Below are 17,973 nucleotides of genomic sequence, written 5' to 3'. Positions count from 1 at the left end.
TATTCGGTAACACTTGGTGTCGGGCACAGACAGCATGATTTTACGGCGCGGCGCGGCGAGGTTAACCTTGCAGCTGATTCAAAAGGTGGTGCGAGTTTGTGGCGTTGAGTGGAGCGTACCCGCTGGAGGAGCTGGTCACCGAAAACAGCGGATGGAAGTCGTGCCATAGAGGGGCACTCCAGGCACTTTCAGTGATTCACTATAGTGGGGTCCGGCAGAAAGCTGATCGGACGGCCATCCGCTGAACCCAGTCGAATCCCAGTATTGTTCCTTATACTTTTCCGCCGCGGATGGAAACAGCCTTCTCCCGGGGTACCTTAGACTTAAGCCAAGGACCCATTCATCGAGCTAGCAACCCCGCACTTTCCTCAGCTAGCGCAATTGCAGACAAGACTGTACATGACTTTCTGAATAGCAGATCACACCAGATATCGAGCCACCTTGAGTGAGTCGCCAGTCACCAGTCTAGTTTGAACTGAGGTGGTTGCAGTTTCAATTGATGAGGGGAAAGCTTCAGGGCAAAGCAACCACAGGTCATTCCTGGCTGTATTTAAAAACCTTCATCTGCTCTTGTTCATCTTCTTTCTCTTTTCCTTCCTTTCTCATCCTTATCCAGATCTTTCACAACCAATTCGACTCACCACTTACAACAACAAGGAAAACCTTCTTACATACCACCCAGTAGTCAGCACCATATTTAGTGCTTGTCTACTCACTCATATCCATTGACTTTTCAATCCGTCACAATTCTTCTTCAACTTAAACCCTCTTCCAAACCCCCAACAATACCGCCAAGATGAGTGCTCAGAAGACCTCGGCCATTGCTGATCAGGAGCCTGTTGACGTTCTCTTCGCTATTCACGAAAAGTTCGATCTTCTGGACTTCGCCGGCGCGCTCGAGGTCTTTACTTCTGCTTGTCATAACTTCCAGGATCCTGAGAGTAAGCAATCCTCTACCCGTATAGTATAGTGCAGTACAGTGCGGTACCACTCGATTTTCGGGATGTGTTGCATTGTGCAGTACACTACAGTACAATACCCCATTTGGCTTTACCCCTCCCGCTGATCACTTTACCCCTTCCGACAGACAGCAAGGCCTTTGAGGTCACCATTGTCGGTCCCGAAGCCAAGGTCATCTCGGACCAGGGTGTCGTCGTTGGCGCCCAGATCACCTACAAGGAGGCACACGACCGTCTCGAGGACTTTGATATCCTTGTTGTCGTCGGTGGTAACTCCAAGGAGGTAGTAGCCAAAGAGCTTCAACCCCTCTCCCTGATCACCGACTTCTCAGAGCTTCAGAAGCGTGATCCCGCTCGCGAGCGCACGATCCTTTCCATCTGCACTGGTGCCCTCTTCCTCGGCAAGCAGGGCATCCTATCTGGCCTCTCTGCCACCACCCACCCTGATTACCTCACTTCATTTGAGAACATCTGCAGCGATGCTGCTACCATAAACCTCCAGGAACGTACCGATGTGGTAGAGGACGCTCGTTATGTTGTCAACAACCTACGATTTGATCTCGGCGAGGACGAGAGCCCGTACATCCGCCGCAAGTCCGATGCTGGTCAGGGACGTCGCCCTTCGGCAGCCCGGTACGTTATAGTTTTACCCCACCATCATGCATTGAGTTTAAGACAGTCAACTGACTTATGATGACACACAGAAAGGGAAGCATGTCGTTCAAGGACTCCAACACACGCCGTGAGTCAATTGTTCGTCGTGCCGCCATGCGACTCGGTGGTCTTCGTGTGGTGACATCCGGAGGTGTCAGCTCTGGCATTGATGCTGCCCTCTATCTTGTCAGCGCTTTGATTGATGATGCTACTTCGTTGGAGGTGGCCAGGCGCCTTCAGTGGACCTGGAACAAGGGCGTTGTCGTCGATGGTCTCGACGTCTAAGATCCCTGGCAGTAAGTGCCGTGTACGAATTAAGAGTTTATGATGGGCTCAGGCATAGCCCCGATTGAGACCAATTTCCATGTATTTATGTATTTTGACAGCTGAGCGTGAGGAACCCTAAGAAAATACCAAAAAGACTAGGAGCTCTCTATTTAATTCAATTGTTTGGTCGCCTTTTGAAACTATCTCACAGCTGCTTGTATTGAACTGTTCAAAATGAACGTGTTTTACCTAAGGTTTGCGTCGTCGTTGAAAGTGCGGAGATCAAGGTCACGAAGTGGCACTAATATGCCACATAAAGATAAACAGCCTGCAATGACGCGGGACCCACACAAGCTCGGGGAGCTCCAGCTCTCAATTCGTAACGCGGGATGTGGTCTGGTCGTGTGATGAAGTCGGACATGCCCATGAACCAGGGGGGAGCAGGGGTCATGGCGGGTCAAGTCTTGGACATCACCTCATTCCACTGAGCTTTTCGAAGACAGACGACAATAGAAGCACTCTAACTTTTTTCGAATAGACTCATCTAAACGTACGGTAAGGGAAATGGAAGGCATTATAAAGACCAATACGATTTAGATGGTGGAATTAGGTTAGGATATATGCTAGTACCTACATATGTTAGTAGTTAGCTCATGAGTATCTGAGCCAAGACATGAGGGTGATGGAACTCATGATGGCCGGAGAAACACCATAAATATGACCATGACCCCTCAAGATGGTTTACGGTCCTTGAGAAGCCCATGATTATACACCTGTATGATAGCCTCTGTAAGCCAGGTTTAGTCCTCTGGCTTGTTCTCGATGGCCAGTTTACAGGAAATAATCAATTGGATGTCAAGATTTACTCTGTTGCTCATGGCCCACTCTACTAAGTAGCTGCATGCAGCACATCATAAAACGACATGTGACTCGGCATCACTTTGGACCAATTTTCATACAAACAGATACTATAGGATACTATGATACCTAGTTCATGGTTAAATTTTCGATGTTGGACACACGCCCTTCTGGCTTTATTTTTGCTTTATAATATATAACTGAGATTTTAATTATTTTATAAAGAAATAAGATACTTAAGAATAATAAACTTTAATAATAAAATAATATTATAAGGCTATAAGGCTATAAGGCTATACTTTTTAATAAGGTTTAATAAAGTTAATTCTATATTAAAAAATAAAAGCTTTATTAAAATTATAATAATATTATATACTTTTTTTTTATTTAATAAGATTATTAAAAAAAAAATATAAATTATTTTATTTTAATATATAATATATTAAATTAATTTAAATTATAATTATAATATTAATTATATATTACTTTATAATTTAATTAAAGAATAATAATTTAATAATTAAATAATATATATAGTATTTTTAATATATTTATAATTAAATTATTAAAGCTTTATATATAATTTTAATTTAATTCTAAGGTCTATATACTTTTATAATAAAAAGGCTAAAATATATTTTTATAAAATAATTACTATTAATTAAAAATAATATAATATTAATTATATTTAATTATAAAATTTTATAATTTTTTTAATTTTCTTATTTTTTAAAGAAATTTATAGTAAATTTAATAAGAAATATTTTTTTTTTTTAATATATAATTATAAGATTATTTTTACCCTTTTTAATTTTATTAAAGATTATTTATAATACTTTATTTATCTATATAGATTAAAGAATTATATATAGTTTCTCTTAAGATAAGATTTTTAATATAAATATAATTAATAAAGTAATTACTTAAACTCTATAATATTAATAATAAATAAAAAAAGCTTCTATTAAACTATATAAACAGTAATAACTTCTTTCTCTTTTAACTTTAATTAACTAGTAAGTCTACTACTTATCTAAGATATCTATAGAGTTAATTAATCCTAATCTATACCTTATAGCACCTTACTAACTATTTTTATAGGTCTTATATAATATAATGCTAGTCCTTAAACTAAGACCTATTAATAGTAATTACTTTCTTAATCTTAATATTAAGACTATTAAGAGATCTATTAAGTCCTATAAAGATATAGTAATACTAAAAGAATTATATATAGAGGCTATTAATCTTTATATAACTAAGAAGATAAATAGCCTTACTAAGGTTAAATTAATAGCCTTTAGCTATAAGCTCTATTTTTTATATATAAAAAGTCAAGAGTTAAAAATAATACTAAAGAGTCTATATAGGCTTAAGAAAAAGCTTATTAAAAGGCTAACTATAGATTTATTATATATATAAAAGAAATTCCTAGATAAAATTAATATATATAATAGCAAGTATTTATATATTAATTAATTTAAATAATTAGAAAGGCAGGTAATAGTTATAATTAAGGCCTTTAAGTTATAGTATATTAATTATAGCCTAAGACTATAAGTATATAACTATAAAAGGCAGTAATAAGTAGTAGGCAGGGTTAATAGTAATTAGATAGGTAATAAAAAAGTTAAGTTTATTATAAAATTAAAGTTAATATTAATAAAGCTTAAAGCTAAAAGCTATTTTAATATAAATTATCTAGCTATATAACCTTTTAACTCTACTTTATAAGATTTTATTAGTATATTATTAACTAGTTTATTAACTAGGAATAAGAAATATAATAATTTAATATAATATATTATTATATTAAAAATAAAATTAATTTTATAAAAAAATAAATTACTTTTTAAAATATAATAAATTAATATATATTATAACTTATAAAATTAAAGGTTTTTATTTAAATTATTAAAAATAAATATAAATATTTTAAGTAATAGCTTTTTAATATATTCTAGCTATAATAGCTTAAATAGGAAACTCTATTTAAATTAAAGTTAAATAAAGAAATTTATATATATAATTAAGAGTTTAATATAAAGTTAAAAAGCTAAAATAAAAGCTAAGTTTATTAATATTATAAATAATTAAACTTAATTATATACTTAACCTTTTACTATATTATATAATTACTATAATCTCTTATGATTATAAGTATTAGTAGTTTTAATGAAGATTTTTGCTTTATAACATCTCAGGAATGAAGAATCAAACATGTGGCGTTACCTTCAAGGTGTGGCTGGGCTCAAAATGAGTGGGTTGAGTCCGCTGACATAATACTCTTCCACCGTGACACATTATTGGACGACACAACTTGTTGGTGTTTAGATTTGCGACAGCATGAAAGCTGTTTCAAGCTTTCTACAACTTCGATTTCTTCGATTTTTTTCTTATCGTCTAATCTTTAGTCCCCTTTTAATCCTATGGTCTGGAGACCAACGCGAATGTTTATGGGAATATATTTTAACCATACATAGTTTCAACGATTGCCCATTCATCCATCATGACCGACTGGGCAAAGCTGAAGGTCGTTGACCTCAAAGCCGAGCTCAAGAACCGCGATCTTCCACAACATGGCCTCAAGGCAGAGCTCGTCGCGCGACTAGAAGAAGCCGATAACGACAAAGGGGAAAAAGAGGCCCTGGAAGAACTCGAGGATGCGCCTGCGACCAATGAATCCGGAGGCGACGAGCCAGCGGCTGAAGAATCAGATGTCGCGAAGCAAGAGCCCCAGGACGCGATTGATGAACCTAAGCTTGTAGATGAGAAGCCGGATAGCGAAATGGTTGAAACGGAGAATAAAGAGACGGATGAAAGTTCAGCGCCAGTTGTCAATGAGGAACCGAGTAAAGGGGTCGACAGCGGAGACGAAGAGAAGGAGATTGTGAAGAATGGCACATCAAAAGAGAAATCTCAGGATGCAGATATGGTAGTCGATGTTCCGAGCGCTGGCAACGAAGCTGACCCTCAGTCGAGGGAACCAGCAGTGGAGGAGAATACCAGAGCGGCAACAGTGACCAGCACTGTCGACTCTACGCCCTCCCATTCCCTCGAACCAACACCTGTTGCCGAGCAGCAAAAGCGGAAACGTCGCTCTCTCACGCCGCCACCCACCGAAGAATCTATTGCACGAAAGCGCGCCCGCACAGAAGAAATTGCGGACGGCACCAATCCCGATTCGCGCCAGGGGGATCCGCTGCCTGACACTGCCAACGAGCCCGCGCCGATGAATGTCGACAGTGAACCACAAACAGAGAAACTCCAAAATAAAACTCTACAAGATCCTCCACCAGAGTCTAGAGAGCCTGCGGGAGAGAACCAGCAGGATATGGATTACGAGCGCGACGTCGCGCCTGCACTACACCCTGCCACTTCTGCCCTTTACATTAAGAATTTCATGCGCCCTCTTCGACCTCAGGATGTGAAATCGTATCTTGTTGAGCTAGCGACGCACCCTCAAGATCCTCTTGACGCCGATGTTGTGGTGGAATTCTTTCTCGATCAAATTCGCACCCACGGTTTCGCTATTTTCAAAACTACCGCTGCAGCCTCGCGCGTTCGCACAGCACTTCACGATAGTGTTTGGCCCAACGAGAGTAACCGCAAGCCGCTATGGGTTGACTTTGTTCCTCCTGACAAGGTTCGCGACTGGATTGATACTGAACAATCCAGCGGTGGCCCACGCTCTGGTGTACGATGGGAAGTCATCTATGAAGATGGACCCGATGGGGTAATTGAAGTCCATCTTGAAGAAGCAACAGGCGCAGGACCTCCGCCAGGCCCAAGGCCACAAGCAGGCACCACAATGGCAATGGACTCTGTCCCCGTTGGCCCCAGGGCACTACGCGATCCTGCCATTCCCACAGGACCTCGTCCCGTCCGCCCTGGTACTGGTCCTGGTCCTCGGCCTCCTCCTATTAATCCTGGCGGCGCATCCAAGAGAACCAATGCTCGACCAGTTATATATTATCAACCCGTGTCTGAAGACCTCGCTCGCCGTCGTATCGACAACATGCGCTCCTACTACACAAGCAAGCGAGATGGTGATGATTTTGGGCGTGAGATCAACCGTTACTCGTTCGAGAACGGCACTTCGTTCGTTGATAGAGGAAAGGAAGTGTTTGAGGGTATACGTCCTCCCCATCGTGAGCGAGGAGGCGCGGGTCGTGAACGCCGCGACCGTCGCGGGGGTAGACGTCGACGTGGTGGCGGCGGTGGCGGTCGGCCACGCAGTGATCGCTACATGCCACCTCCACGAGACGATCGCCGGCCCCGTCGTGGTTCCTTGTCTGATGATGGGGATACTCGGATGAGGGATTGAAGGAGGTACACCATCATGCCCAGATAGTATGAACAAAGAAATGTCAGGACAGAAATCCTGGTATGTTTACATATGGCTCTGAGACGTATGCTAGAGCTATGTGCTTTCAAGGGCAGCGTCGAGGGGAAGAAAAGGAGCAGACCCAAGGAAATAAACCCAAATTATGATATCAGTAAATCGACTTTAATTTTAATCACTGTATTAACATAGGTACATACCTACGTGACGGGGTTTGAACGTGACTACAAGCAGCAATATTACGCATTACCCTTTGAGTCTTGTGTTTGTACTCAGTAGTCTTTTAATCAAACATGCACGATAGCCACAGGATAAGAGAGCATATACATGGTATCACAGTAATTCTCATTCGATGCTATTTTACATATAACATTTCTTCTTTAAAAAAGCAACCGTTTCCCTTGCTCCCAAGAAAACACAACCGACGTTACCCAACTACCAATCCCAGACGCCAAAATTATCTCAAACTCTTCATTTAAGCAGTAGCGGCAAGAGGGGTAGGTTCAACACCGACACGTTCTCGGCTCATGATGTCGAGCATCAGAGGGGTAGGTCGGTTGTCCTTGAAAACGACCTGGTTGCTCTTGGCAAGCTGGACGTTCTGGAGGTACTTGTCGAAGAGATATGAGCTGTCCATGGGACCACCCTTGGCCTCAGGGTGGAACTGAGTGGAGAAGATGGGTCGGGTCTTGTGAAGCATGCCCTCGTTGGAACCGTCGTTCAAGTTGACGAAGTACTCCTTGAAGTCGCTAGGGAGGGTGCTGGCATCGATGGCGTAACCGTGGTTCTGGCTAGTGATATGGCAGAGACCGGTGGTCAAGTCGAGAGCAGGGATGTTGTGGGCTCGGTTACCATACTTAAGCTTGATGGTTCGGGCACCGACAGCAAGAGCCAGAAGCTGGTGACCCAGACAGATACCCATAATGGGGATGTTAGAAGTCTCCATGAGGCGGGCAAGGTTGTGAACGGTAGCCTGGCAATGGGTAGGGTCACCGGGACCGTTGGAGATGAAGACGCCGTCAAAATGTTGCGAAACCTTGTGGATAGGGTAGTCGTAAGGGAAGACAGTGACGGAAGCACCTCGGCTGACCAAGCTGCGAAGGATGTTCTCCTTGACACCACAGTCGATGAGGGCAACGTGAAGAGAGGCACCAGGAGACTCAACAACAAAGGGAGCCTTGGTGGTGACACGCTTCACAAGATTGATTTGGCCTGGATCGACAAAACCCTCATCCTCATCGGCATCGTACTCTTCACCAATAGAGATTCTAGCCAGGGAAGAGCCTTGCTCTCGAAGATGAGTAACAATGGCACGGGTATCAACACCAGAGATGGCGGGAACACCCTCTCGGGCGCACCACTCGCCTAGACTCTCAACGGCGGTCCAGTGGCTGTAGTTGACAGCGACATCGGAGACAACGATACCAGCGCACTGGACGTGGGGGGACTCAAAGTACTTGAGAAGGTTGAACTCGTCTCGGGTGCCGGAGGGGACACCGTAGTTGCCAATCAGGGGCTGGGTGAAGACGAGGATCTGTCCTCGGTAGGAGGGGTCGGTCATGGACTCGGGGTATCCAACGAGAGAGGTAGTGAAGACAGCTTCACCAGAAACGTTGGCATTAGCGCCGAAAGCCTTGCCTTGGAAGACGGGACCATCCTGTTGAATCGTAAGCCCAGAACTAGGGGAAGAACTCCTCGAAGGAACATACTCGAATAGTGAGAGTGGCGGGAAGATGAGCAGCAGGAGCAGTAGCTCGGACAGCAGAGAAAGGCATAGCCCTGCCCTTGCTGCCAGCAACAGCCTTCTCGGACAGGTATCGGACCTGAAGCATAGTTCGGCCTGAAGCCGACGCGGACTTGGCCGCGGGGTTGGCGAAGGAAGCCAATCGGGAGAACATTTTGTTGTTTGTTAAGTTGATTTAGAAAGAGGATAGTCGGTTGGCCAGAAATGGTTCTTTAGCACCACTGAGACTTCCAGAGATGGTCTAAATCAGGGCACACGTTAGTTTCAATGTCTCGTGACAGGTAGAGAAGGTTTCAAGCGGTGAGCCAGAATCAGTCAAGGGCACGAACCAGAGAGATAATCCTGCAGCAAGACAAGTTAGTATTGGGTCAATTGAAGGATTGCGTGCATGTTGGCTGTGGTGAATAAGGGATTGATTCGTTTGATATCAAGATGTAGCTCCCACAACTTGTTGTTGAGGCCATAGGTTGAAATATGTTTCATGATGGCGGGGTTGATACACACAGAATGTGTATCTCACAAAAAAGTGAACGTACCTGCGAGGTAAAGATCGAGGGGCGCCCGTTCATATGGGCGGATTGGGAGACGAGCTCAAGTCAAGGGTATAAGAGGAGATGCAATCGTGTTGCGGAAGCGTCGAGTCAGGCTTTTTGAATGGAAGGTTTCCAATTATCGCGAGGATATCTTTCTGTTTAGAGAAGAGAAGAAAAAATAGAGAGAAAAGAGACAAGAGGTGGGAGGTTGAGAAGAAAAGTGTAAGAGAAGGCAAGGTGCGATCCCGCTCCGCACCTGCCGCCGCGACTGACAACACGGCCTTGGTCATTGGCAAGTTTTTTCGTGCTGAGTGGGTTTCTCACTGTAAATTTCCCTGGGGCGGATGTCCGATGCCGCTCTTCCGCCGAGAAAACACCATAGGGCGGCTCAAGCGCTCCGCCATAGTGCACTAAAAGAGGTTCATTAATGCCCCGCTGCCAGGAACTGGACCCTTAGGTCAAGATCTCTGTCAGACTCAGACTCCGATATCGTTTTTAGTGGGAGAGGCTTTGATTTTTTCCCCTTCCTTTTCTTGCTTTTGTGACCAACACCAATCACTGCTAATTACACGTCACATTGAATTCTTTATCACGATCACCATAACCTTTTTCTTCTTCTATGTCATGCTAATCTTAGCTCTGATCATTCTCTCAATCGTATTACCCCTTCTTTCTCATCAACTGTATCCATATCGAACAACATGGTACTATACTCTGTGCCCATGAGACTTGATGTCGACAGCAATTGCTTATAGGTAACTGGGTCAAGCATCGGCCTGCCCTTTATCATGTCATGTCAAAATGGAGCCAGATTAGATCCACAGCCCCCAGGCATCTCCAGAAATGTTGAGATGTCATTTGATTCGTCCTGGTTGGGGATTTTTGCACTGTTGGCGGTCAAAGCCTAGAAACTGGGCTAGAAGCATTCGTAGCGTAGCACTGTCGATCCGTTCTGATAAGAGTTTGCGGAGCCCTTGTCCAGTCCTGCCAGGAACATGGCATTCGGTAGTCGGGATCTGTCGAAACAAGGAACCTTGCTCGACCTGGATGTCGGATCTTGGATCTTGACTCAGCTCCTGGTAGTGAGATAAGGATAAGACCCCATCGTGAAAATGTCAGTCTCTCTTACTGTTGCTGGTAAGCAAGCCCACAAATGCTCAAATGGACGTCTACCTACCTACCTAGGTAGGTAGGTTTTTCATATGGTTACTACCCACAAGAGCTACCTTTATAGTACAAAAATGGCCATCATTTATTTTATGACACCCCAGCACCCTCAACTGGATCAATGGGAACAAAGTAATTTCATTCTTGAGATTCGTAAGATCGAAACCTCCTCTGAACGAGCGAGGCCATGATTTTTGCACTTTTCTCTTATACAACAGCTTCTCATTAACACTAATCTATCTCTTCTGCAACATTGACTTATACAGTATGCGGTGCAAAGCTCTACAAAACCATTGGATGCAGACAAGCATTCTAGCTATTATCCGTTACCGTCATAAGCCACAAAACGAACTGGGAAATCGAGTAACTTCACTGAGGACTTTGTTCAGTGCAAGTTTAAGTCGGGGAAACTCTCAGAAAGATCGCAAGTTATTTTACTACGTTGCACTATGCTACCTTATAGACCATGTAACCTGAAGAAAATATGTCATGAGACATTTCAAGTTGCGAGAGTTGTGTTGAGAACCAATACTTAGCCATTCAACCAGGTTTTGCCGGTTGAAACTTGTAATTCACGTTGAAATGTGTGATACATTTGTAACAGGGTTCAGTCCATTCACTACTCTTTCTATTATTTACAGAGCACCAAGCTCCTTGAGTTTGCTAACCAGGCCACCAACGTCCTCCACCTTGCCACCACCCTGTCGAGCAGGAGGCTCTGTCGAAAGTCAGTATGAGTCCGCCAGCAACGGTGAAACAAGTACGAAAGAGGAAAATAAACCTACCAACAACCTTGAGTGTCTTGAGACGGTTCACTCCATCCAATCCAAAGTCCTCAAGTTTTGTCTTCTCCAACTTCTTCTTCTTGGCCTTCATGATGTTAGGCAGACTTGCGTATCGAGGCTCGTTGAGTCGGAGATCTGTGGTGATAACCATGGGCAGCTTGGCGCGCACCGTCTCGACACCACCGTCCACCTCCTTTGTAACAGTGACCTCGTCATCGGCGCCAAATTCGACCTTGCTCGCTTGTGTAGCCTGTGGCCATCCCAACAGACCCGCCAACATTTGACCCGTCTGGTTGGCATCATCGTCGATGCTCTGCTTGCCCAGGACCACCAGGTTGCTCTTTTGTTGTTCCACCGCCTTCTGAAGAAGTTTGGCTACTGTCAAGGGCTCGATCTCCTCGCCCTCTTTGAGCTCAACATGGATGCCGCGGTCTGCGCCCATGGCCATGGCTGTTCGTAGCACATCTTGCGCTTTGGGTGGGCCTGCAGAGATGACGCAGATATCCTCAACACCACCGGGGGCGCGCTTCTTCTCTCGAATTCGCACTGACTCTTCAACTGAGAGCTCATCGAATGGGTTCATGGAGTGTTTGACACCGGCTTTCTCGACACCCGTCTGGGTCTTGTTAACTCGGGGCTTGACCTGCAAAGGTTGTCAGCGTCCTGTGTCTCTTCGATTAGCGATTCTGGTTTCCTTACAGCATAGTCGATCACCCGCTTCACGGGGACAAGAATCCGTAGTGCTGACATATTGTGCTGCTGTTGTTGAATGCGAAGTCCAAGTTGTCGAGCGGCGAGACGTTCACAAAAGCCGGCCAAGTCGTCATGGCAAAGCTCGGCGCGGTACCGGCTAGGGCCGGTCTCAGCTTCAACCTCGGCCGACGGCCCACGTGACAAAATCGCCGGCCGAACCAGCGATGTCGGGATTTGTTGTCGACGGGACTATTTCCTCTTTCCTAATTGCTGTGATATATATGTAAAGATAACTACTATTTTCTATAGACTACTCGTCCAGAAACCCACAAACAGATATTCCTGAAAGGTCGATTCTGCAAAGAAATAACTACAGCGATGGAGATACGGTCTCTTCATCAATGTCGAATCGCCGGCAACTTAAACGTAAATGCCGAGTTCAGCCACAAATAACCAGCTCGGTAATGAAACATCAACCATTCACTGGCCCGGCTTATGTAGTAACAATATTGAAGTGATCGCATAAAACTCGAGTGTTGTGGAGAGACTAGCTCCGTTGATAAGCACGCCTATACTCCAATGCTACAACTCCCTTATATCAACAACATATGACTCTAGTTTCCCATCTTACACCACATCTCCGCTCACCAATCATCCCAGGCATCATCCTGCTTCTTTGGTGGAGGGGCTGCCGTGTTCTTCTTACCCATGCCCATAGCACTCGTTCCGATAGAATTGTTGGCAGGTTGTCTCTGATCGGCCAAGTTGGAAAACTCGTCCCAGAAACTCTTCTTGCTCTCATCCAAAGGAGCATCCCGACTCTTCTGGTGATCCGGTCCTTCAACGAATCTGCTGAAACCGTCCTGGGCGTTCTTGCCTGCTGCTTGGGCCTGCTTTGCAAAGGCAGAGGCTGTCAATTGGGCTTGCTTAGCAAAGTCACCCTCGGCGAGCTGATGGCATGTTAGAAAAAGTTCATAGAGTTAACAAACGCTGCGAGTGGAGTCGACGTACCTGCTTAGCAGTGGGCTGAATATAGCCATCGTTCACTGTCTTGGCGGTCTTGGAGACTGTTGACGTAAACCATCCAAAACCTTTGGTCAAAGTCGCCACGGCATCTTTCTGAAAATCCCCAAAACCGAGGTCATTATCCGACTGGCTAGGTGCAGGTGTGCTTCCAAAACCAGCATACTTTCCTCCTTGGCTGGGTGGCAGATGGTCGGGTCGTGAAGCGTTGTCAGCTCCAAGTCTTGAAAAATACTGGTCGTCCACTTTGACCTTGCCTCCTGAAGCTGCAGGGCTCTCGTTACGGTTTGCGCTGCCACTCATAGGTGTTCCAGTTCGTGATGCTGGCTTCGGGGGCGCAGCGGCAGGCTTCTTCGCCCCAGGAACGTATTCGCGGCCCTCGACCTTGCAACTTAACCTCTCCTTCCACTCCTCTCCAACTTCACCACTGTATCTCTCCGCGATAGTCGAGTCTTCCCATGTGATACCCATCATCTTGGTCTGCTCGTGTTCATCAAAGAAGTTCCTCCATCCCTCGTTACCGCCGAGTCGCATTCGTTCAATTTCGCTCGATTTGAAGGCGTCCATGGAGATACTTCGAACGAAAGAGATGTGGACACCGAGACCTCTATGCACACCAGCGCATGAAAGGCAGATAAAGATACCGAATTTGGGAGACGCCCATTGCGGGGACGGCGCATTGCAGTCGCAGCAAATATTGTTCTTGGATTCCTTTTGCAGAGTGGCAAGCTATTCGCAGTTTCAGAGTCAGCATGTGCGATTGCATCACAGAGCGACTGGATAATTGAGGACAAATCCAGACATTGGAAAAGGGATAGATGAAGAACTAACCTTGGACCGCGTCTCAGGATCAACCTCCCACATACCCTTGGAAGCCATTGCAAAGGTCGAATGATTGTGTAAACTAATGATCCTAATCTCGAGTGTATATGTGCGTGGGCGGAAATAATCAATCTTTACGATGGGTTGATGTCCAGTTGAAACTTCTAAAACAAATTCAATCGTAGATGGATGAATGAATGGATGGATACCTAATTACCTACCTACCTACGGAAGGGAGGCGTCTCAGCGCACTAAGTTAGTGGCCGGCCCCAAGCCATGCCCCTACATTGTATCTATACCACTCAGCGTCCAGCGCTCAGAGCTCACGTTATTGGAGCATGGGCCTAATTGAATCCTCCCGCGTCCGTGTTCAAGCATGCCATTCTGTGGGCTTCTCGTTAAGGGGCTGCGTTGGCGGGGCACTTGTGACCATCCATGAAGAGCAACAATAACACACCTAGGTAAACTATGATGTTCTAGACCCAGCACATGTCCACTGCTAACCACGTGAATGATAATAATCAATATTTGATTGTCTATTTTGTGAGAAACTCCTTGGACTGTGTATATTGTCCTTCAAGTTCATTTTGTTACAAAAACAAGGTACTCTAACAGCACGACGCCTTTTGACTGTCCACAAGTCAATGTATGCTGGCCACAACTAAAGCCAAAATCCTGGTTACATTAGACTCCACAACTTTATCGGGCTATCAAGCGTGCATTATCACAGACGATGACTATTTTAGTATTTCGCAACCACCAAGGTCCATCCATGATCAATCACCAGTCACGTATATAACTTTATAACTTCATCGAATGCCCATTTATGATAGCGCTAAACTTTTCTCCCCTCCACCCGCGTCGGTGCAAACTAGTGTACATCCCAGCAGTAGTGTTAGAGAAAAGGTGATACAAATACAAAATAACAGAGGGCCCGTGAATGTTTTTGTGTCCCGATCATGGAAATATTAGTGTTTTGATGTGAAAAGTAAAGGTTGACAAAGTAGACCCCATCCCGAGATTCCAGAGTTCGATTTGCTCTTGCCTACGTCCCTCCAAAAAAAACTCAGGTAAGGTGGAAAAACCTCATTCTTTCTTTTCATCGTTGTAGCGAGAATCTACCGTAAGAGAAATCGTTGAAATCACATGCCCAAATCGTTAGAGTAATCATCATGACATAATACAAGTTCATGTCCGTGACACTCGCGCCGTGCCTTAACTTAGGCAGTAGTAGTGGCGGGAGTGGTAGAGGCAGGGGTAGCCTCAGCAGCCTTGGTGGCAGGGGCAGCAGCCGCGGCAGCGGTAGCAGGAGCAGCCTCAGTGGCGGGGATGTTCTCCTTCTGACCGTTGGTAGCATCACCCTCGTGCTGCTCCTCGTCGGTCTTATCGGGGCTATCAATAGCAACCTTGACAGCGATCTCACGGCCCTCAATCTCCTTTCCGTTCATCTCAGTGACAGCCTTCTGCTGAAGCTCCTCAGAAGCCAGAGTGACGAAACCGAAGCCACGACCCTTGCGAGCCTCACCACGAGCCTGAAGCTTCTTGATCATGAATCGGGGAATAGGTCGAAGAGCAATCTTGGCAGAAGAGGGCTCATAAGCCTTGAAAAGCTCAATGAGCTGCTGAAGAATTAGTACACATGATAAGAATGTAAAGGTTTTGTATTACTGACCTTGTCCTCGGTCAGATCGTAAGGCAGGTTGGCAACCATAACCTTGGTCTTGGAAGGAATTCCGTCAGCAGGAGGACCGCGCTCACGGCGCTCACGCTGAGGGCGAACTTGGGTCTTGGAGGTCTTTGCGTTTGCGTCAGTGTTGATCTTGTTTGTGATATCGGACAAAGGTTGAACCTCAGTGGTGGCAGGTGCAGCGGTTGCGGTGGCAGCATCATCAGTGGCAGCAACAGCCTCAGTAGTTTCGCCCTCCTTCTTCTCGGCACCCTCCTGTAGCATTGTCAGTAAGTGTTTCAGAAATCATGACACTCAGGTATGACTCACACGACCAGCGCGGGCGGTGCGGCCTCCACGGCCACGGCCACGTCCGCGGCCACGTCCAGAAGCTCGGCGACGAGAGCCCTCAGCACCAGAACCATCACCGTTAGCACCCTCTGACTTCTCACCAGCGGGCTCAGGCTTGCGAGCGAGCTGGACGGAGACCTTGCGCTCGAGGATCTCCTTTCCGGAGAGCTCTTCAATGGCACGCTCGGCCTCAGTGGGAGTGGAAAGGTCGACGAAGGCGTAGCCGACAGGACGGTCGGTGCGAGGGTTCTTAGGGATCGAGACAGACTCGCTAATGACAGTCAGTACATGTTAGGTGACATCCATGATAGGGTGACGGCATAGTAGGATAGAAGTTCAATGAGTAGACGATCACCATGTCCAATGTGGAGCTCAGGCATAGAAAGCGGGCATTCCCCATTCTGATGTCAGAGTAAGACATGATCATGGGGAAAGTGGCTTTGCGCGTTCCTGCCCGTCTTTGTGAAGTCTAGGGAAGGAGCTCATTGCGACAGTTGGGAGACACGTGTCTCCAGCGGGGCTTCCACAAGTTGGAGTAAAGACGACGACGGAATGGAATTGACGAAGAGTTCGGGTACAAAGACGAGGCTGGAAAGAAGATAGAACTTACACAAGGTAGCTCTTGAAGAAGTCCTTCAACTCCCCCTCAGTTGTCGCATAGGCCAGGTTGCCAATGTAGAGGCGGCGACCCTCAGCAGCGCTGGCTGAGGCGGCCTCGTTGGCGGCTGTCTTGTCATCGGCAGGCTTGTTGCTGATGGAGGTATTGCTCAGAGTGTTGGCGACGTCATTAACGGCAGCGTCCACGTTGGTGTTGGTGTTGGCGGTAGACATGTTGGCGGCTGGTGGATGAGTTTGGTGGTTAGGTTGAGTATGACGTTCGAACTTGGACCTGTGGTGGAGGAGCGTTCGAAAACGGTGACTGCGTGTTGAACAGGTAGAACTCTGGTGCAATAAGGAGGAGTTTGATCAGGGTAGCTTCGTGCCCTAGAAACGAGGTTGAGATTAGACAGACGACGGGGCGTTGCGCGGAGACACAGGTGTTTGATGTTGTGATGGAGAAGGGAAAGGAGGAAGAAGTGATCAGAGAGATAGCGGATTATGAAATATTTTTCTCGCCTTTGGGTTTGGGGGGCACAGAAGGGAAGAAGGAAGGGGTGTGTTGTCAGGGGGGTGGGCAGGTGAGGAGTTGTGGAAAGTGGAAAGTGGCCAGGGCTGGGGAGGACGGCAGGCGCAACGCAATGAGCGGAGGGAGGCTTTAGCTCTGGTACAAGACACGAAGGAAGGTACCAGAAACACGATTCACTTGGTAGCAGGAACTCCACATTGCAGCAAGTCTGTCAAGGTATCGTACACTCTATACATAGTAGGAGGTATCCAGTAATACCCAAAAGCTCTTAAAAGAAAGCTTCAGTTTTGTGGGTTCTTTCCCATCGAGTGGTCCTTGATCCCGGCACCTCACGCTTGAGCGACTGCTTCCGGCTAGGGAGCGGTTTCTAGAGCCTGTAGGTGCTACCTAGGTAGGCAATGAGAATGTACGTACGTACCTTGGGATGAGGAAAGTGGCGGCTTGAAGTTGTCCAGTTGAACAGTCTTGGCAGGAGTCGTGAGAAGGCAGGAGGATTCCTTTCGATGATTTTACAGACTCGGACGATGCATGAATTTGTGCCAGTTCATGTACGTATTAGGGCCTGACGTGTGGGTGCGGGCGGGCCAAGCAAGTGCGTCACTTGAGCACATATGTATCGGTGTAGTTTAAAGTGGTGCTGCAGATTCGATGCGATATACAGACTTTGTGAGTTTAGAAGCCTATTCGGGATTGCGTTTGTTGGGGTCTACCCAGAAAGGTATCACGAGTATGAAAGTTCCAGGTCGCGGAATTGGTAGGAACAGCCTCAATTTTCTGGAGTTTGCGTTTGCAGAGGAAACAATAAACGGTGAATCAAAGTCGCATTTAGACGATTCCCTTTTAGCCTGACCGCTCATGTTGACCTTCTATTGATACTGATGAGGTGAAGAACAGTGGGACTGCCTTAGGCAGGTACTATTGGGTCATGTACTAGCTTCCTTCGGGTTCACGAAATATCAGGAATAATAAGATTATACTTG

General features: G+C 45.9%; 5 protein-coding genes across 5 annotated transcripts; 2 read left to right on the top strand and 3 right to left on the bottom strand.

Annotated features, from left to right (window-relative positions):
- Nucleotides 1-796: 796 nt before the first annotated feature.
- On the top strand, nucleotides 797-1,898 carry FPOAC1_012107 (uncharacterized protein; the record flags this gene model as incomplete). Its single annotated transcript, XM_044856469.1, has 3 exons — nucleotides 797-941; nucleotides 1,088-1,592; nucleotides 1,664-1,898. 3 exons carry the CDS (start codon nucleotides 797-799, stop codon nucleotides 1,896-1,898), a joined length of 885 nt encoding a protein of 294 aa, XP_044703782.1.
- A 3,349-nt stretch (nucleotides 1,899-5,247) lies between these two features.
- FPOAC1_012106 (uncharacterized protein) lies at nucleotides 5,248-7,065 on the top strand (the record flags this gene model as incomplete). The annotated part of the gene is made up of 1 exon (XM_044856468.1): nucleotides 5,248-7,065. One exon carries the CDS (start codon nucleotides 5,248-5,250, stop codon nucleotides 7,063-7,065), a length of 1,818 nt encoding a protein of 605 aa, XP_044703781.1.
- A 493-nt stretch (nucleotides 7,066-7,558) lies between these two features.
- ARG2 (Amino-acid acetyltransferase, mitochondrial) lies at nucleotides 7,559-8,981 on the bottom strand (the record flags this gene model as incomplete). Its single annotated transcript, XM_044856467.1, has 2 exons — nucleotides 7,559-8,740; nucleotides 8,793-8,981. 2 exons carry the CDS (start codon nucleotides 8,979-8,981, stop codon nucleotides 7,559-7,561), a joined length of 1,371 nt encoding a protein of 456 aa, XP_044703780.1.
- A 2,181-nt stretch (nucleotides 8,982-11,162) lies between these two features.
- Nucleotides 11,163-13,907, bottom strand: FPOAC1_012104 (uncharacterized protein; the record flags this gene model as incomplete). The annotated part of the gene is made up of 6 exons (XM_044856466.1): nucleotides 11,163-11,245; nucleotides 11,313-11,955; nucleotides 12,012-12,162; nucleotides 12,654-12,955; nucleotides 13,017-13,757; nucleotides 13,860-13,907. 6 exons carry the CDS (start codon nucleotides 13,905-13,907, stop codon nucleotides 11,163-11,165), a joined length of 1,968 nt encoding a protein of 655 aa, XP_044703779.1.
- A 1,163-nt stretch (nucleotides 13,908-15,070) lies between these two features.
- Nucleotides 15,071-16,698, bottom strand: FPOAC1_012103 (uncharacterized protein; the record flags this gene model as incomplete). The annotated part of the gene is made up of 4 exons (XM_044856465.1): nucleotides 15,071-15,469; nucleotides 15,523-15,792; nucleotides 15,847-16,138; nucleotides 16,478-16,698. 4 exons carry the CDS (start codon nucleotides 16,696-16,698, stop codon nucleotides 15,071-15,073), a joined length of 1,182 nt encoding a protein of 393 aa, XP_044703778.1.
- Nucleotides 16,699-17,973: the final 1,275 nt, after the last annotated feature.

This window comes from Fusarium poae, chromosome 4, assembly GCF_019609905.1.
Source record: "Fusarium poae strain DAOMC 252244 chromosome 4, whole genome shotgun sequence".
Classification (NCBI taxonomy): domain Eukaryota; kingdom Fungi; phylum Ascomycota; class Sordariomycetes; order Hypocreales; family Nectriaceae; genus Fusarium; species Fusarium poae.
Note: the sequence above shows the minus strand (reverse complement) of the source record. Positions and strands in the feature narration are given on the sequence as shown.